At 46.9% G+C, this 20,558-nt stretch overlaps 2 protein-coding genes and 1 pseudogene across 2 annotated transcripts; 1 reads left to right on the top strand and 2 right to left on the bottom strand.

Moving 5' to 3' along the window:
• Positions 1–5,298: 5,298 nt before the first annotated feature.
• LOC123094481 (tRNA(His) guanylyltransferase 2-like) lies at positions 5,299–9,971 on the bottom strand (annotated as a pseudogene).
• Positions 9,972–15,565: 5,594 nt separating this feature from the next.
• On the top strand, positions 15,566–17,772 carry LOC123094480 (zinc finger protein ZAT9). The gene is made up of 2 exons (XM_044516475.1): positions 15,566–15,820; positions 16,352–17,772. Exon 2 carries the CDS (start codon positions 16,354–16,356, stop codon positions 17,353–17,355), a length of 1,002 nt encoding a protein of 333 aa, XP_044372410.1. The 5' UTR covers positions 15,566–15,820; positions 16,352–16,353; the 3' UTR covers positions 17,356–17,772.
• A 575-nt stretch (positions 17,773–18,347) lies between these two features.
• On the bottom strand, positions 18,348–20,029 carry LOC123091117 (presenilin-like protein At2g29900). Its single transcript, XM_044512520.1, has one exon. It carries the CDS (start codon positions 19,966–19,968, stop codon positions 18,568–18,570), a length of 1,401 nt encoding a protein of 466 aa, XP_044368455.1. The 5' UTR covers positions 19,969–20,029; the 3' UTR covers positions 18,348–18,567.
• Positions 20,030–20,558: the final 529 nt, after the last annotated feature.

Here is a 20,558-nt window from a genome sequence, read left to right as displayed (position 1 = left end):
AGACACCTCCGAGAGTAATCTGCATCTGCATGGTTTCACTCGTGCGCACGCCGGCGATCGCGTGGAGCGAGATTTGAGGGTCAGCCCGCGATGCATCATCAGTGGCGGAGGCCGCGTCGTCGTCGTCGTCGTCCGGCGCTAAGTCGAGGAGAAAGATGCGCTGGCACACGCGGTTGTGGCCCCTGCCAAACTTCTCGTTACAGTTGAAGCAAAGGCCCAGGCGACGGCGTTCCTCCATCTCTGTCTGGGAGAGACGCTTGATTGGGCGTCCGGCCGACAGATTGTGGCCCTGCTGAGGTGCGGCTGGTGGGGCCGAGCGGGGGGCGCGAGGCGTGGTCCTGGTGTCGGCAGGATGCCCTTCTGTGGAAAACGCACCGGTGGCGCGGCGGAAAGCGCGCACTGGTCGCGCAGCTCCAATTTGCGGGCGAGGCTCATGGCGACGGCGAGGGACTGTGGGTTATGGATCTCCACGTCGAGGCTGAGGGGTGGCTGGAGTCCCGCGGTGAAGATCTGCACTTTCTGTGTCTCGGATAAGGTGCCTGCCCGGGGAAGGAGTGCCTCAAACCGCTCCTGGAAGTCGACGACGGACGTCGTGCGTTTGCACGCCATTAGTTCGCCCAGCGGGTTAGCGCGCAGCGGTGGCCCGAAGCGGAGATTGAGCAGCTCGGAGAAGCGGCGCCACGGAGGTGTGCCCTCGTCGCGCTGGACCTGCATATACCATAGTTGGGCAGGACCCTCGAGATTGTAGGACGCCATCCACACCTTCTCCTCCTCGGCGATCCGTTGTTGATGGAAGAAGGACTCGCATCTGTTGATGAAGGCGAGCGGATCAGACTTGCCGTCGAACTTGGGGAAGTCCATCTTCTGGAACCTGGGCGGCCGATCATTGTGGTGCTGCCCATCATGGGCGGCGGCAGCGCTGGACGAAGAGGAGGACTTGTCCTTCTGGAGTGCGGTGACGGACGACTGCAGGGACGTCACCGTGGCCGTCAAGGCCTCGATCATCTTAGCCAGATCCGCGGTGGTCGGTTCTGCCATGCCGGAAGTGACCGAGGCGGCAGCGGATTGTGGCGATGTCGGGGAGCTGGGCGCGGACACAGGGGGGAAAGCGGCCGGCGGATGGAGCGTGGACGAGGAGGAGGCCGGATGGAGCGTGGACGAGGAGGAGGATCGCCTGGAACCTGATACCAAGTTGTCAAGGGCCTCGGTGCCCAAGACAGCAGGACCTCGACTACGTAGTTCGTAGTCGCGGTGGATAGGAGCGCTAGGGTTTTTGCCTGGCTGCTCTATGATGCGGGAGGGGAAGATAGAAGGAAATAACTTTATTGCTTATCCCTAAAGGGTGCTAACTATCTAATATATAAAGGCCCCATGGGCTAATAACAAACTAGAAACCTATACGAAATAAACTAGTCTAGGAACTAATGTGCCCGGATCAGGACTCCTGTCCAGCCTGCGCCTTGCCTGATGCGGCCGTCGGCTGCTCCTGGCCGCGCGGCCCACGTCTGTAAGACGTGCCCCACATGACATACAGTTTTCTAAAAATTCTCATTCCTTGCTAGCTCTAGTGTACTTATGATACATAGTTGTTTGTAATCTGTACTAGCTGAAGTCCTATATGACCTCATTTTGCTGCCCCTTTTGATGTTTTTGGCGAAATCTTGTGGATTTGTAGAGGGAAAGGCAAGGCCCCTGAAGTCCCAATCCCTATGAACAATGCCGGAGAAGCGTAGACAAAGCAAAATTGGGGGTGAGGGGTGTTTGCTGTGTTGCATCCGCCATTGTTCCTTCCAGGTTTGTCCCAGCGTTCTTGCTGTAAGTTTTCCCCAATTTTTGGTCTTTTCTTTGTCTTGCTCTTCTCTTGCGTGTCCATGCTGCAAGTTCTGCCTCAAAGTTTGGTTGTTTCTCTCAACTTGCCCGCAAGTTCTGGTGTCAGGGTCGTTTTTCTTCTGTTGCTTTTCGTGTAGCTGGGTTGTACTTAGTCGTTAGGTGAGAAGGTTTTGGCCTGGTGAGGGTGGCGACATGTCATTCCACCACCACCACTACATGACCAACCCGTTCTGGTTCTGAGACGCATCGACCATCGACCGGGACTGATAGTCTGGTGCCGCTCATGGGAGACGAGACGACGGCGGTTCGGTGGCTCAGCCTAGTCATCAATGCAGTCAGTGTCGCTCTACCAGTGCGATCGTCCAGGCGGCATGGCAGATGCTGCATCCCCATTGATAAGCCCGAACCCCAGTCGGCAATGGCGGTGAGCACGAACTCGCCGGGCAACTTTTACGACGCTATCAACAAGGGGGGACGGGAAGGACGACAACATCAAAGTCGACGGTCTCAACGGCGAGGAGCATGAAGGCGCCGCCGAGCTGCCGACGGAGAGGCGGAACCTCCAGAGCAAGGTGACGGCGTTAATGGCTACGCTGGACCAGGTCGACCGTAGGTACTGGCACTACCACCAGGAGATGCAGATGGTTGTGTCATCGTTTGGCGAGGCCGTACACGGCGCTGGCCGTGCAGACCATCTCCCGGCACTTCCGGTCACTGTCGGACGCCATCGGCGCGCGCAGGTGCAGTCGGTGTGGCGGAGCCTCTGCGAGTCACGATATCTCCGGCGATGAGGGAGCTATCCGGCATTGATCAAGAGATGTGTTTGTAGTTAATTTATGCAAAATGATTTTAAATTATATGCCAGTTTGATGAATTTGGAATTGAGCCTGTGAAGAGCATGTGAAAATCATTTTGGTTTTACCTATGTAGAATTTCCCAATGCAAATGGCTTGAGACTGCAGTGTCAAACCAAACACGGTTATGTAACCTGATACCTTTACTGCCACGAACCAAAATTAATTTTGCAAATGGTCTGTTGCTCCATTGATCCCACCGTAATCTCATTACATTTCTGTTATCAGTCCATGAACCAAACACGTCCTGCATGTTTTAATTCTTCAGGGACTATATTTAGCAGGTCGACCGAAAAGACCTGGAATATTTATTTAGACAAGTTAGGATTTTGTGTGTAGTGGTTTTGGTTTTTGTGTTTAGTCGTTTCATTCGACTACTTTTACTTTTTATCACTCAATATATCTTATTTTATTGATGCTTTGCCATCTGATCTACTAATTTCATTGTAAGACTACAAGACACAAATACATATTTTGTGAAATATCGATGTAGTTTTGCGACTACACTTCCATGAGGCAGAAATAAGAGTAAGCAGCTACGCAAGTGCACAATGATAAAAAGAAACCTGAATTTAATCACTGTTACAACTTATCCAGTACGAGTTCAGATTCTGAAGGCATCTGTCAAGTTAGAAGTACAGTTCAGGCGGGATAGGCCGAGCTATAAGTCTAGTAAGTAGTACAGAATTATACGAGGCCATAAATCCAGGACGCAACTCCACAAGCACTTCTTCGACGATAAACAAACTTGGATCTTCTCATCCTCTGCTATTGCTTTCATCTGCACATGAAAGGAACTATTACATTACATAGTTGCCAAGCTGCCAATTTGAATGGTTAGGCCTTCTCATTATCAAGGGAAAAATAAATTAACAAAGGAAAAGAAATGGGCACTGATCAATGCATGCAGAGGAAAACAACAAGTAATGGTGGTGAACAGTCAACATTCCAGCAATCCTCTTGAACCAATTGAGTTTACATTAAAAACATCTAACAAACATGGTAAAACCGATACTAAAGATAAGATCCTAACAAGCCAACAAGTCACCTAGTAGATGAATCAATTTCCTACTGAGACAGAGTATAGAGCAACCAAGAAAGGCACATCACCTCTCAGGTCATCTAATCATCCCAGATGTAATGCATGCCTCATTAAACATAACCAAGGCTTTAACAATCAATCTGCTCAACCAATAATGCTGAAATACACAAAATAAAAATGGTGGGTGGCAATCGATCTGCTCAACCAATCACGCTTTAGCATCAAGAAACCAGTATGAACTCCATGTGTTCTTCCGCCTAACCAGGCTTTAGGGTCATCTGTACCTCCAAATATCAATGGATCTTAACACGGAGTTGAAGCCAGACCAAGAACTGATGTTAAGCCAGCATGTACATTTTACGGATACGTCTTGCAGAAATTAGCATGTGTTGAGTCATATCAGCTTTTTTTCAAACAACAACTAACGAATCTAATGTCAGTTTGAGTATTGCTGTCACGCAATGTGAAGCCTAAGTAGTTGAAAATATAAACCAAACCGTAAAAAACTCAACCATCAGTGGCACGACCTATAAAAGTCGAACCGAGCAAGATCATTAGAATGATCAGCGGGCTGAAATCAGCTGAGTGGTGGCAGCTGCTCGGAGAAACAACAGACCAAATATTCAGACTTGTTTTTAGCACAAATACTACATATTGAGAAGCTACATGAAACCACAGTGAAAAATAATATGTAAATGGATGGTTCCACACCTTCCATGCTGGCATGCTTAATCGATTCTACACGAGATCAACAAGAAACCAGCCAAACCACAGTACATATGAACAAATGGTTGCGCACCATACATTCAAACAGAAGCACTGGCAAGCTTACTTGATCACAACTATTGTGCATGAAAAATTATTGGCTATTTTGTATATATACAAGAATCAACAAGAAACCAAGCTAAATCATAGTGCTCATGAACAGATGGTTGCACACTAGCACTGCTTGATCATATCTACGGTTCATGGCAAATAATCAAATTTACCCCTTGAGATGGGCAACTTATATGGGCAATGTGGTGGTGAATTAGAAACGCATGGTCCACTTGAATTGTTTTCAATAGTTTGAATTCACATTTAATCAAAGTATCTCAGCAGTGATATGCCATTACTCTGTCCATTTTCAGCACCAACTGCAGCTACAATAACATACATGCAAAAACAAATTCACTTCCCTGAGCAACGCCACCAAATTTGAACCTAAGAATCTGGCAACATAACCAAATTACTACTAGTGGCACACTAGAAGTAATTTAATGGCTGCTGACATGGGCTGATAGTTTGGCAGAAACAAGGAGAGTTTTGACTTAACCCACGCACTCGGACATCTACGAGTACAAGTTAACAAGTTTTATCAGCATGTTACCTATATGGAATTATTGTAAACATCAAGTTTTTTGTCTAGCAATAATTATATTGACTACTATTTCTCATGGGAAGAGATCAACTTGTTATTAGTTACTCCCTCCGTCCCGAAATGTAAGACGTTTTTTGATACTATTGTAGTGTCAAAATACGTCTTACATTTCGGGACGGAGGGAGTAAAATCTAGCAACTAAATAGCAATCATCACCTGTTGAAAACATAAGGGTGCTTTCTCCAAAAGTCTGGCCCCATGTCTACGTGGGCCACCGCCACATCCCACCGCTCTCTTGTAACAACATCACCATTGGCTTCCACCTCTGCAAATTCTCCCACCTGCACCCATTTGCACTGTAAGTTGTTAACAGAGAAACTGGACATACCGTGAGAATCATCCTCTACTCAAATGCAAACACAAATAAATAAATAAATAAAGACTTCTGCTCAACAGCAGTATCCAGGCATCTCTCAGATGCAGTTCTTTGTAGACGACATGGAATTGTTACAAACTACGGATAATGAGCGAATGCGAGAGTATATTTTTCAGTTATAGTTACTGTAAAGTTACTTTGATCGTTTCGTGAATTTTAAATCTTTCTTCTTAAGTATCTAAACTGTCACTTTCTTAAGATAATGGCAGCACAAACAACATTATTGTTGAAAATAATTCTTGGATGATGGACAAAAAACCTTTTGACGGTAAGCACATGAACCCTTTCGAAACATAGCCGGTTCATTGTTGTAGTTCATTTGAAATCGTTGAAAAAGTAACTCGTTCTTGTCCTTTGGTAATGTGTCCTTCAGAGAATACTAAAGAGTTAGAGATTGCACATAACTAAAGAATTAATAAGAATAATGAAAAATTATTTTAAATCCTAAATGATGAAAGAAGACCTTCAGTATCTCCTTAGCTTTGTTTTCACCTTCTCCAGATTTCACTAACATCCAAAAGCATGTATTGTATTGATTTCTGTTGTGACCTGCAAATTAGCATGTACAACGAGTCAGCTCATTTTCTTATGATTTGTTCTAACTATGAGAAGAGACAAACCCTTGGAGCAGGACATCTTCAAAAAAAAATAAAGATACATTGAATGGTAAGTATTCAACACAGCATATAGGTTATATTGACACCAAAATTAATGCATTCATACTGCTGCAGATGAACACATGAATTCAGATATAAGATACTGTACTACCATCAACAAATTCATAAATATTTCCGATTAGTTAAAGATATGGCCTTTTAGGAGGATTACTCACATTCTGATTGCCTCCGGAACAAATAATCACAAACGGTTGTTGGTTTTGGGCAACAGAGAACTTCTGCTTTGTAGTGTGGTGGCTGCACTAAGGGTATACTGGGGAAATATTCTTCCCACTTCATAATGTAGAAGGAAGTGAAACATGATGAACATGAAGAAATGATTCAACTGCAAAAGAAGTTGCATATTTTATCAAAGGCTTGACCGGATGAAATGCATGTACTATACGAATTCATAAATCTAGTAACTACCTCTCCTCTCTATTGTACAATTCAGTGTTCTCCTGGAACACAAAGCTGCAACAATAACAAATAATTAAAAATGATCATTTGCAACAAATGTTCAGGTTTGCCATCCAACAACATAAGAAATCCTGTCTAAACTGAAGTGTGCCACATTTAAGCTTCGCTGACCAGTTCACTTACAACTTCAACATGATCCCTTATATTGCCAATATATTCAATTTAAATTACTATTATTGATGAGAAGAGGCAAAATTGTGCTATGCGGAAACACATATTTTTGCTTTATCTGTCTTTTTTGCAGTCTTCTCCATGCAAACACAGCTATTCGGAAAGGGTATATCATACCTGTACTCGTTGTTAAAACCATAGCCAAAGATAATATCAGGAAATTGCTCCATCATCAGTGAAGCAGAAGCGTTCATCAATCTTAAAGCGGTCTCATCATTTGGCTTGTCAAATGAATGGATCAGTGAGAATCTGGGGGGAAAAAAATCTCCATGTTGATAAGACGATATAATTATCTAAATGGTATTCCCGCATGTGTTTAAATAAATAGGAAATTAGGAGTCCTCACTGATCAAATTGGCAGGCGCTAATACGAACAATGGTCCAATTGGAACATGGAGACCTAGGGATGTTAACAAACTTCTTCACATACTCGTATCCATATTTTTCTTTCCCCCAAAGATACTGGCAGTCTGATGCTGTATATATACAAAGTTGATAAGAGTTGGACCGAAAGCATACCTAAAACTAGAATGATTCAACTGACCTTTTCCAAGAATGTATTGATGTTTTTCCCAAAACTCGGGACCTATGATATCAAAATTTGACACTATAATTGCCTGACGGGTTCTTTTTATGGGATTCCCATAGTCGTCTGTTTTCACCTTCGTGACCTGTAATATGTATAACTTTTTTAGTATTCAAAGTGCACCTAACTGGGTTAGTAGAATTGAAACTAAATGTTGAAAAGAATATGTCCAAAAAATAACATTAGTCAACAATCAGGCCCACATAACCTTTGATCAATATAACCTAAGAAAATGGCAGCTAAGAAGTTTCAAATATACATATAAAGTATAGCAAGAACTTTTACATATACCATCTGGTATCAAGAAAATAAGTCAGAAATGATACAAATATCTCTAAACACAAAATATGATTAAAAATAAACATGGTCACTGGTATACATCATGCAAACAATAATTTTGCAAGAAAAACAATTAAAAATACCTCACTGAGAGTAAGCAAGAACATTAATAATGATGAACATATGAATGCTTGATAGCATTACCTTATCTCGATAAACAGTGGATCCTTTCCGAAACATAGCCGATTCATCATTATAGTTGATTTGGAACTGTTGCAAAAGCAACTTGTTCTTATCCTTAGAAGATGTTCCCTAAAAGAAAAATAGACGGTTCACAAAAAAAAAGGAAAAATGATTCATAAAAATGCTACAAATGACATGTATAGCCCTAGATAATTAAGATGACCTTCAATGCTTGATATGCCTCATTTTTGGTTTTTCCGGACTGTATCAACATCCAGAAGCATGTATTGTACTGATTATTTATATGACCTGAAAAATATACAAATAAAATAAAATATGTTAATCTTCAACCATTAAATCAAATAGAAAACTAAGTATCTCATTGAAGCAACACATAGATACACTATATTTATTATATTTAGTTAATGTTGTTGAAGCTGTATATTTTAAATAAAGGGTAATAACATACACAACACAATTCTACTGTCAAGAACACCAACACACATAAGTGCACAATATAATTATCTTATTATTTATACAACAAAAAAATCGATTTTAGTTCAAGAAGCTTACAATCCACTTGTCTCCATGCCAAATAATCACGAACAGTCTTCATATTTGGATAGCATACAACTCGCGCATCAAAGTATGGAAGTTCCTTCAAATCATTATTAGGAAAGAAATCTTTCCACTTCCTCATGTATACAGATGTGAAGTAAGAAACACATTTAGAGAGAATTTTGCTGCATATATTGGTAGAGAAGTCAATAACATGATGAGATCTTATAACTGAATTGTTAAAATATATTTAGGTATGGCAGTATTTTAGAATACCAAGTGAATAAGTGAACAAATCAAATGACGTGCCTTTCTCGCCTATTATATAATTCTGTTTCTTCTCTAAAGACAAAACTGCAAAACAAACAAAAATACAAGAAGCGGAGATTATTATGGAAATAATGAACAAAATGTTCAAAAAAAAAGGAAAAACTGGAGCTCGTGCAATTCAAAACTGAGTCTCCACAACAGCATTTGCATATACCTTTTTATGACAAATCTACAAACAATTTTATAATTTAACTTTGATAAGAAGATATTATACCTGTACTCATCGCTAGCACCGTAAGCAAACACTATGTCATTGTATTTCTTGAGCATAGAAGTGGCACAGGCGTTCATCAATCGTAAAGCGCTCTCGTCATTTGGTTTCTCAAAGGCATGCAACTCCGAGAATCTACAAAAATAAAACTGAAATTAGTGGATACCGAAAAGAACAACAAATATAAACTATAGCTAAATACACGGGACAACACATGTAACTTTGTAGATATGGGCTAAATCACATAACCACAAAAGAATAAGGATTTTCAATGTCCGTCTCCACTGCCGTTCCCTACAAGGAGTAACTATTGGTCGATGCCGGCTAGGAAGCTCATGTGCCCCTGTGGTGAGGCACTAACCAACGAAAAATATGGAGGATGTAGAGCGGTAGAGTGCTCCTCCACGATGCGAGAGGCCATGTTTGCATGTTTCCCATATTTGAAGCAACAGTTATCCCCATATTTGAATAATAAAATTTTCTTTCCATGTGTTTCGACATGTTAATCCTTACAAAAAGACAATGGTACAGACGAGCTGAGATGGCCAGATGGTTGATGCAATTGCTTAACCACTAGTAACCATGTCAGTGTATAGATAGGAAGTGAGCAGAATAAAACTAGATCAATCAGTTAACGTCCCATATTAGAGAAAGCAACAATCAATCACTCAATATGCGTGTGGAAAACCGAAAAAACACGGATATACATTATCTATGTATTATTATCCGTTTAAGAGAAATAGATGAAATATACCGGTGGAAGTGGCAACCATCGATGCGGAGGACGATCCAGTTGGAGGCCGGGAGCTGGCGATTGAACTCGAACTCCCTCTTCACATACTCATACTTGCTATTGGCCATCCGCAGACACCACAAGCACCACAAGACGACGCCTGTTCTTGGAGCTACAGATACAGGAATTGCACTCATAACTCACAAGTATAACGAGACATGCTGGTACTCCCTCCGTCCTAAAATAAAATACTTGACTTCCATTTGTCTAAATATAGATGTATTTAGACGGAAGGAGTATTTGAGTTGAGAGACTAAGATCAGTAACAAACTGCGTCCAAATTATTAATACATAGTAAGCACGGAAAAAACAGCGTGTTGACACTAGTTATCAGCAATAAGACGACGTTGCAATTTGACATGTAGACGTACTGTACTACGTAGCACCATAGGTTTGTCGAGTGTGTTAACTGAAGCTGCAGTAGCTTAGTAAAAATCCAGACCTGTTACTGATCGATCTGTGGTCTAGAGCACTTGGAATCCGGAGCCAATGTCCGTGGGCCGTGGCGGTTACGAACCGAGGGTCTTGGATCGATCGGTCGATTCAGAGATAGAGGGAACAGGCAAGCTTTCTGGGAACAGGTCGAGGCGCGGCGGGGCTGGTCGGAGCGGAGCGAGTGGCGGCGTGCCTGGACCTGGATAGGGCGAAGAAACCCTAGAAAGCTTGCTCGGGTGCGGGACTTGAAAAGGACCTCTTTCCTTTTTCTATTATATGCTGAACGGGTGCGAGTCGGAAGACAAGTCGGAGTTGGCAACGGTACTGTCGGTGTTTCGTTACCGGCTAAATTCTAGTACTATGTAGGTAGAGCTTGTAACCACGATCGGATGGGTTAACAGCCTCAAGCACACAAGAATGTATACATGTTCGTGCCCGGGATCGTCTCCGCTAAAGACCCTACTCTCTACTCTTGTTGGTGCCAATTGTATTCCGGCGTGTGAGGCGCTCAAGGTACGAGATGATGCGGGCTGGCGGTTTAGCCGGCTGGGTATATGGTGGATTCTCCGGTGGAGAAGGTGTGTGGTGTGTGTTTTTGTGTGTGTGTGTGTGAATGTATCGATATCTCCTCTTCGTAGAGAGAGGGTACCCTTATATAGGGCGCATCGTCGCCTTTATAGATGCGGCCAAGTAATGCTACAAGCCCGGGTACAAGCTATTATGGGACAGAAGTTATGCCAGGTTTGTTGTAGCTGACCTTAGAGAGTTAGATCCGTACGGGGAGCATTTCTAACCGATCTCTTAAAAGTTAGTGGAGTATATACCTTAGTGGAGTATACATATTCCACTAAAATTTTACCGCATGTAGCCGATCCCCTAAAGTTAGCATAGTAAAATTAAATTTGCACAAATTCAATCAAATTTGAATCGAAATATGATGCACTTAAACATAAAGTTCTCGCAGTTGAACATTAAACATAAATTCAAACTAAAACTAGCTTCAGACGAAGGGGAGGTCGAGCCAATCCTTCCGGGTGAAGCTGGGTTCGGGCCAGTGTTGTCGTCGTGGTCATCGAGGAAGACGCTCCGCCACTCCTCGGCGTCGATCTCGTCGTCGCTGCCCACCTTGCCGCCCGCGTTGCCGCCCTCGTTGTCGGAGATGACGATAACTTCACTGTCATTAATGGCAAAGATCGCCCGCTCCACCTCCACTAGCTCCGGGTACTGCCGGCGGAGCTCATCCATGTCCCACACGGGGACGAGGAGGTGTTGATCGTCCAACTAGCTCTCCGCCGGGCCCGGGGGGCAATCCCAACTCCGCCATTGGAGTCGCTCCGCGCAAAGGAAGCTTGGATCTGGCGGCTCGAGGCAAAGCCGGATACAACGACCATCGGCTCTGCGTGTGCGGCATCGGTCTCAAAGTCCGAGGTAATTAAACGCCGGCGGTGCCCACCATGCGAGGGCGAGGGCGCGGCAAGCCGCGGAAGCGGTGTCGTACGCCATCATCCATGTATCAGTGCTTAAGAAAAACCTCTCCCTTAGAGCAAGTCTAATAAGTCCTAATCAGCCGGCTTTCGTCTTCGACGGCCGCAACATCGTCAACCCGGCGAAGCTCCGGGACATCGGTTTCAACGTCTACGCCATTGGCAAGCCGCTTGATCAGTGGCTCAAGGACATGCCAGCCGTTGCCTGAAAGGCAATGCACACTGATAACCGTGCATCGGTGAGCGTTCTTCTTGATTAATATAGAGTTTTGTAGCCCTCGTAAGCCTTGTCAAAAGGAGTAGAATACTAGTTTTGCTATTGATCTACTGATTTTGCTATTGAGTTGTGTAAGATTCCTTAGGCATCTCCAACACGGTAATCCGTAAATTTCCTTCATATCCGTCCATGGATAGCGGGATCAGTCCACGGACACGAATGCAGAAGAACGACATCCAACGTTAGCTAGCTGTATATATTTTGAGTACAACTTGAACCAACATGACGAAATACGTCCTTTATACAAACATGACAGGTTTCATAAATTTTCATTGCATTTCTAACATCTAGAACAACAACAAAAAACAGCCCATAAACCTATCCTACGGCGGCGGCGCCCAGCGTCCAAGCCCATGCCATCCTTCATCCGTTGTCTCCATGAGCACCGGCGATAGGACCGATGAAGTGAAAGTGCAGTCCCCGGCGATGAAGAGTAGAAGACGGGAGACGGACCGGCCCACATGGGACACAAGGCACCGCCGCTAGCACCAATCAACACATCCGCATGCAGACGCAGTGTACCACCTGAGCAGAATTAGGGGCCCGTTACAGATCAGAATCAGTTCCCAATTGTGTTGCTGCCTGTCAGGATCTCTGAACTTCAGTTCCTGCAAGTGTCGATTTCTTCAGTCAATGGGATATCGTTTCGCCTTGTCATAATCAAGCTCAGCCGTCGATCTTGCATCCAACCGTCAGCGCTGCTTGGTACAGTTGACGTATTCGACGTCGATTTCAGATCGAGCGCTCCTCGCTAGCTCATGGGTCACTGTTTGAATCCCGACAAAGTGCACTTCTTAATTTATGCCTTTTTTCGCTCTCTTTTTTTAATCTGTAATGGATGTAAGGCCATGGATCCGGGGCAGGTAGTTTTTTTATTCAAAATAGGCTTTCGCCCCGCTATATTGATATAGCAACCACCTGATACAACATTTCGATCGACGCTGGGGCTAACAGCACAAGCACGCCTAAAAAATACAAGAGAAAAAATGTCGACAACGCCAGATCAACGAAAGCTACGGCACCCCGCGACCGCTGCGACCACCGAAGATAACCACCACGCTCCAAAGCCACCGAGTTGCCGTGTATCAAGCACCACCTTCAAGAAGGAATGCGACGATGACGATGCTGCTGCCCGGACGAGTCCTAGGATTTCTCTCGGTACACAAAGGGTAGACGGGGGAGAGGGTCACCCGACGCCCTTCAAGAAGGATGGCGGCGCCCGCAGGCGTCACCGCGTTGGTGCCGGCAAGACCCGACATGGATTTCTCCCGACCCCTCGCGCCCGCCACCCAGGACCAACCTTCGGCTCCACCATATCCGCCGCCCACCAACATGCGCCAACACAGTCACGAGGACACCGCCGTCGTCTCACCAGGGCCAACGAAGCGAGGCCGACCAGATCCAAACGAGACACCCGTAGACAAGGACTGGCAGCACCGCAGCTGCGAGGGAGGGAACAACCTCCACCGGCTTAGGCGGTAACAGACCAGGCATAGCAGCAGAGGCACACCAGACCAAATGTCCAGCCGGGCCCAGACCGGGCCCGTGAAGCTCCGCCGCCATGCTGCAGCAGTCGCGGCACAGCAGCCGCCGTCCCTGTTGCGAGGAGCTCGCCAGAACCACTGGAGAACAAACCACCGCGGCCCCCCGGTAGGCCCGCCCCGACCTAGATCGGGCCCGTAGGGCCTAGATCTGGGCCAGCCGGCCGCCGCCAGCCATGGGCCGTCACCGCCGCCGTCCAGATCCGCACCGGAACGACGCCGGCCGAGGGGCTCCGCCACCAGGACCGCTCGCCCAAGCCGGGGTCCAGCGACGGGGGAAGAAGGGGGGCCGCCACCACCGGACTGCAGGTAGCTCCATCTCTTCCTTATGTGCTCCTGTAAGTGGCTTAGGACCCTAGAAATTATGTGTTAAAGAAGCTGTACTTTCTAGTTGAAAACACCATTTTCAGTTTGTACCCTTTTTCAAATTACTACCTCTGTCTCGTAATATAAGACGCTTTTGCAGAGTAGTTCGTACTAGTTCAGAGGAACTCTGAACCTCACCATGGCCGATCAAGGCATCGAGGCGTTCAGCGTATGCACCGGTGTTTTTTAAGCTTTGTGCTATAGTCTCGCGACTTGTTATCTTTTACTGGAATACGGAATACATATATACTCCATCCATTCCAAAATAGACGACTCAACTTTGTACTAATAATTAATACAAAGTTGAGTCATCTATTTTGAAACGAAGGGAGTACATCCTTTGTGCATTTCATATTCCAGATGTGATGCTCCAAATATATGAATGCTGAATGTTTTCCAAATTTGAAATCCTCGATATGAATTGCTGCCAAAACACTAGATTTGCTCAAATGTTTGGTAGCCTGAAACACCACTGACATCTATCTACCACTAATAGGCAGCTACCAGTCATCCATGGAACAACCCTTTCGGACGGACGGAAGGCCTGAACAAAGGAACCAGTGACGGCCTGATGGGCGGCCGTTTACAACCCATCACTGGCGTGGTTTAGGCACTACCACTACCAGGTTACATACAACTTTAGGCACAAAAATTCGCAGCTTTCCCAGATTGCACATTTTCTACAACCGTGTTAAGCAAACGTTTGCACAACAGTAGATTTAGCATATTAAATAGCCGATATATTTTGTTTCGTTTGTTTGTTTTGTCAAGCGTTTTGTTTCATTTGTTTGTTTTGTCAAGCGTTTGAAAAATAGGAGAATATACTAGTCAGGCTCCCGAAAAAAAGTTTTGTAGCGGTCACTTTTCATCAGAACCATCACATCTTCATCCAAAAAAGTTTCGTAGTCCATTTAAAATCTTTACAAAGACAAATATTTAGGACGGAGGAAGTATCTGCCATTGGTAGGCAGCTACCAGTCATCCAGTGGTACAGCCCACCCGGACGGACGGAAGGCCTGACCAAAGAAACCAGTGACGGGCGGCCGTTTACAGCCCATCACTGGTGTGATTTAGGCACTACCACTACCGGGTTACACACAACTTTGGGCACAGTTTTGCATCGGCCATTTTTCATCACGACCATCAAATCTTCATCCAACGGTCCAAAACAGATCAACACAGTTCATCTTCTTCTCCCCTTTCTTCCATGCATGCCCCCATCCTACCCCACGCACCGCCTGGCCGCCCCACCCTCCTCCTACTGCCGTTGCGGGTACTACCTCGGTCATCCCTCTAAACCCTCCAAATCCACAGGAACCCCGGCAAACCCCCATACCCCCTCCCCCCGGTGAAGTTTCTTCCTCGCCTCCACCCGGGATGCCGCAGCTCGCTGCTGCTCCGAATGTCGTCCCCGGCTCCGGCAAGGTCATGGGTCGGCCTCAGCATGGTCGACACTAGTCGCTGCCGCTCCTCACGAAGTCCCCACCTTCGATATGTGCGAAGCAGAAATTAACTGATGCGGAAATAAATCCAGGCACCTGAGATTTAGCAAAACCATTGATCAACGGAGGCAAGTTGCGCACTAGTCCTGCCCCAGGCCAGGAGGACTTGCTCTGCCTCCAGCAAAAAACCAGCTAGTACTCCCCCAACCCCCACCCCACCCCCAGCTCGAAAAGAAAAGCAAAAAAGAAAAGCACCATCGCATCGCCCCCTCCCTCCTCCCACCCATCCCAAACAAAACGAGGAAAGAAAAGGTAGGCCCCGGCGGCAGGCTCCTCGGCCCACGCCTCTCCTCCCTCCCGAAACCGGCAATCGTCAGGAAGAACACCGCCGCGGCGCATTACACGCACAGACAGCAGGCTGCCCTTTCCCCCCGACAACGTGCCAAGCAAGAACCTCCCTCTGCTTCCCCCCACAGCCCAAGAACCTGGAATCGAGGATACCGGAGGTGGGTTTCTTTCTTTCTTTCTTTTTCCTTCCTTTTTTTTGAATCAGCTGGTAGATTTTTGAGTTCTTGATTTGTTCGCCCCCTGTAAAAGTTGCCTGCTTCCGTCAACAATCTGGCGGAACCCTAGCCGCCTTCTTGGATCAAGTTTGAATTCCCAGGCCCTCACGAATGATTCCACTCTCTACCACCCCTCCCAAACCGCTCCATTTGGCGTTCTTGATTTCTCCCACGCGGCAAGTTAATTATCGTCTTCCCCTCAAGAATCCAAACATCTTTTTTCAGTTCTCAGCGGAACAGAGGAACCAGGGTTTCTGGCAATCTTTTCTGCCCATTCCGCAAGATAAGATCGAATTGAGTTTCAAGACGGAAAGGAAAGGGTTTTTCCCAACTCCAAAGTTCAGTTTCCGCCGCCATAAAAGAACCCCCTTTTACAAGCCATGTTTATGAATTGCTGGGCACCATCCGATTTGTTGTTGCTATCAACTTTTTCTGTCAATCCTTGGTACTAAACCACTGCTGCCATATGTCCAGACATGCCGCCGAGGGGGAGGAAGCACTGGTGCAAGCAGTGCAAGAGGAGCTTCCCTTCCGGGGCCTCACTCGGAGGCCACATGGCGGTCCACAGGAGCCGGCGCAAGAAACAGCTGAGCGGCAACCCAAGAGTCGCCGGCGAGAGGTACGGCCTCCGGGAGAGGTGCCAGAAGACGTCGTGGCTGCTGGATTCCGCTTCTAGCGACGACGATCGATGGGCGTTGTTCCCCAAGACTGAATGCCAGTTGTGCTTCAAGTCCTTTGCCTCCCCTGACGCCCTGTCGATGCACATGAGGATGCACAAGCGCCGCAGGAAGATGGCTGTGGAGCACCAGGCATCGGTAGGCGATGGTGATCACAATGCTCCTCTGTCTGCTGCTCCAGTGATGAAGAGGAAGAGGTCGAGGAGGATGGTCATGGACACTGTTCCTTCCCCGGTGATGAAGTCATATGGGATGGAGGAGGTTGATGCCGCATGGATTCTTGTGTCGCTTTCAGGAGATCATGGCATGTGCTCGGCTTCTGTTGATTGTGGCGAAGGTGGTGAGATGGACGTCAACGCGGCATCGGCGTTCGATACGCTCATGACAGAGATGGGGCTGAGTTCTCCTGATCATCATGGCCCAGTTGGAGATAATGAGTTGATGGAGCCAGAGCCTTCTAGCTCTTATGAGGAAGGGAAGTTTGTCAGCCTTTCAAAGGTGTTGAAGGCAACAGCTAGCTATGAGTGCAAGCTTTGTGGACAGGTCTTCACGTCTGGTCAGGGATTGGGAGGCCACAGAAAGCGTCACAGTTTTGCCGATCATGGTAGAGTTCCAACCGTTCCCAAATCTGCAGCGACTCAACCGTGCGAAGAGCTGCTTCCACCGGATCGCCGGTCGCTCTCTCTCAGCCTGCCAGCTCCCAGCATATGGAACTGCAGCAGCACAAGGCCAAAGCCTGAACCGAATCCGCTGTTGGTCGCAAGCAGCCTTTGGGATGAACGAATGCTGGGCGTTATCTGAAAGTGGTTACAGTTTCTTCATAGATCTTGTAGCTAATCCACATTTTTTGCTAGCAATCGATAGCCAAAGAGTATGATACCAGGAATGATCTCTGTAGTCTGTACAATCGTTATGGACAACTCTGCCTTTTGGATTTGGCAGTGGTCTTGCATGTTGCACTGCCTTTTTTGGTTCCCAAACATTGAAATGTACCCATTAACAATCAGGGCATTAGTTCTAGATTGGTTATTCCCTAGCAAGTAGAGAGCAGCGTCGTCCAGGTTGCAGCAATTCAATTTTATTTTTATTTTTGTCTCCGAGAGTCTGTGGCAACTGTTATGATCTCCAAATTTGTTCAGCTCATTGTAATTTCCTAGTTTAGTTTTGGCTCAGCTTTGCTTTGGCTTCCAAATTGGTTCGCCTGATCGTGTTTCAAAACAGCTTATCGCTCAGCTCTAGCTTTGATCAGTATGTAGTATCATATGTGGCTGTGAAGATTCAATGCTTCAGTTTCCTGGCATTCAGAATGTGTTTTGATCTTTCTTGTGTGCTTTCTTCATTCCAGACTGATACTTTCCACATGACAGAAACCAAATTACAGAAATCTCATGCATGGATTGTTGCGGATAAAACCAGTTCATGCAATCAACGATTTGTAGTCTGTGCTCTTCATACCAGGCAGCACCTTTCTGTTGAAATGATTTGTAGTATGTTCCTTGTATCCAGCAGCACCTTTGTGATGAAGAAATATGCTCACTGAATCATGCAGATAACGCTTTCTGATATCGTCTCAGCGTGATAGCGGTCTCATGTTTCAAAGTGGCTTCCCTGTTGGCGGACTCAGCGTGGTGCCTTGGAAAGGGCAAATGAACCTCAAAATCCAAGGAATTTTTAGATTAACTCTTCTCTATTGTGGTCTGATGTGTTTTTCCAGGCTCAAAATTTATAGCATACCATATGATATGAGAAAAATCATAGCAAGCAAACAAGACTGCAGATTGTGCAATAGCAGGTTCAAAACAAAAGTACCTTCTTCCAGAAATCAAGTATCCATACCGTAAATTTTTTGACAGTAATGGCAAAGAGCCGGTACATATATCAACATGTCGTGTACGCCATCAGATTAACAGTTTCACAAACATGGCGTGACCAGGGTGAACAGTTCCCAAAATACAACCTAACCAACTGGAGAAGGCCTTGAATGTGAACTATAATGACATACAAACATGGATGCTAAAACATCAGAAAGCTTGTGGAGCACTGCATAACAAATGTCTCGAGCAGTGTTCTTGTGAGCACGTAAAACAGAACGCCGAGGGTGATGGACACCGGTAGGGCGGGCAATGCCTTGCGGTAGAATGCCAGCAGTAGCAGAGTGATGCCGAGCCCCGCAATGATGGCAAGGTAGCACGCGTAGACTGTCATGTAGTCATACATAGCCGCCCTCCCGACGAGCACGCTGTAGAATATGAAGTCCCCCAGCCCAAGCTTGATTGCCCCTGATGAGCCCAACCCGATGCCATCTTCATCATCGTCGTCGTCATCGTCACTGGTTCTATCTGGCTGTGGCTGGATCAACGGTACCCTCAGTTCAGCAATATCCAGTCTAGTCTCCGGCAATGCAAGCGCCTCTCTGACTTGTGCATTGGCAGAACCAGAGCTCAAATCTGGCACCGGTGACTCCCTGAGCCTTGAATTACTAACAGCACCAGTGAAGTTCGTCTGCTCACCGGCTTGGGTCGTCGAATTGGGTGAATTGCCACCTGAATTGAGAAGAGGATTTCTCCCCAGCACCTCACCAATCACCTCAACTGTGGAGCTGGGGTCCAAATCCCCGCCGAGCTGCCGCGCCCTCTCCCTCCAAAGCCGCCAATTCTGGCCGTGCCTGGGATCCACTGGCCTTGCCCCGTACACCAGCGCCGGTATCTCCTCGTTCCTCTCAATGGCCAGCTCAAGAAGAACCCTCAGGGGGCCACCGGGGATGAGGACGGCGCCGAGGTCGTAGACGGCCATGGCGACGAGCAGCGCCCAGGTGGTCCACTCGGGGAGCAGCGTGAACCAGAAGGCGGTGAGCACGGCGATGGCGAGGAGTGCGGCCTGGTGGAGCGCGATGGGGACGGACGCCGGCGAGATCGCGGCGATGGCGAGCGCCGCGGCCGCGTTGGGGAGGAGCAGCGCGCAGGAGACGACGTCGAGCGGGAGGCGGAGGCGGGAGAGGAGGAGGAGGCACATCTGGCCGCCGAGGAGGAGGAGGATCCAGATCGCGGAGAGGCCGAGGTAGGCGCGGAGGCAGGGCGTGCAGCGGAAGTAGAAGAGCAGCGCCATGAGGAAGGTGGCGGCCGTGACGAAGACGACGAAAACGACGGCGGTGACGAGGGCGCTGGCGAGGTCATCGCCCCCGCCCCCGCCGGGGCCGGCGCCTCCGGCGGCGGCGAAGGAGGCGGCGAGCGGGGACGGGGAGGAGGGGGAGGAGAGCAGGGAGACGAGGAGGACGACGATGAGCATGCAGGCGGAGACCGGGCCGACGATGCGGGTGATGTCCTCGCCGAGCGAGTCGAGTATGGTGGCGGATGCCCCGCCGACGGGGACGGCGGCGGCCGCCGCGGGGGCTGGGGCTGGGCCCTCGTCCGCCATATCTTCTCGGTCGCGGCGGGGGAGATGGGGATCGTTTGGGCCGTCGGGTTCGGCTGTTGTTGTAATAGAGGAGGCCTTTCGGGAGTTTTGTCTCACTGCGCTGTGGGGTCCTACCAGGGTCTCCTGTCCTGGCCTCCCTCCGAAAGACGACAAGTCCAGACTCGATGGTAAAGATAATAAATTTTGGATTTTATTTCAGTTGTCCCTGCAGGTCTTCTTTAGGTCTTGTTCGGTTGCGTGTAGAACTGAGGGGATTGAAGAGGTTTAAGGGGATTTAAAATCTCTTATAAGTCAAAATATATCTCAATCTTTGCCACATCTCAATCTTTGCCAATCCACTCCAATCCTTTGGGAGGAGGATTAACCGAACAAGCCTTTAGGAAAGGATCAGGTCTATACTAGTACTCCCTCCATTTTTTAGTCTGCATATAAGATTTGATCAAAATGAAATTTTATTAACTTTGACCAAGTTTATAAAAAAAATCAAGGTTCATAATATGAAACCAATAATATTAGATGCATCATGAAATTAATTTTCATACTATATAACTTTAGTATTATAGATGTTGATATTCTTTTCTACAAAGTCC

Source organism: Triticum aestivum, chromosome 4B (genome assembly GCF_018294505.1).
Source record: "Triticum aestivum cultivar Chinese Spring chromosome 4B, IWGSC CS RefSeq v2.1, whole genome shotgun sequence".
In the NCBI taxonomy this organism is placed as follows: domain Eukaryota; kingdom Viridiplantae; phylum Streptophyta; class Magnoliopsida; order Poales; family Poaceae; genus Triticum; species Triticum aestivum.
The sequence above is the reverse complement of the archived record's forward strand: the minus strand, read 5'-3'. Positions and strand labels throughout refer to the sequence as shown.

Coding starts and splice junctions, on each gene's coding strand:
- LOC123091117 (XM_044512520.1), bottom strand. CDS start 19,968: ATGGCGGACGAGGGCCCAGCCCCAGCCCCCGCGGCGGCCGCCGCCGTC.
- LOC123094480 (XM_044516475.1), top strand. CDS start 16,354: ATGCCGCCGAGGGGGAGGAAGCACTGGTGCAAGCAGTGCAAGAGGAGC.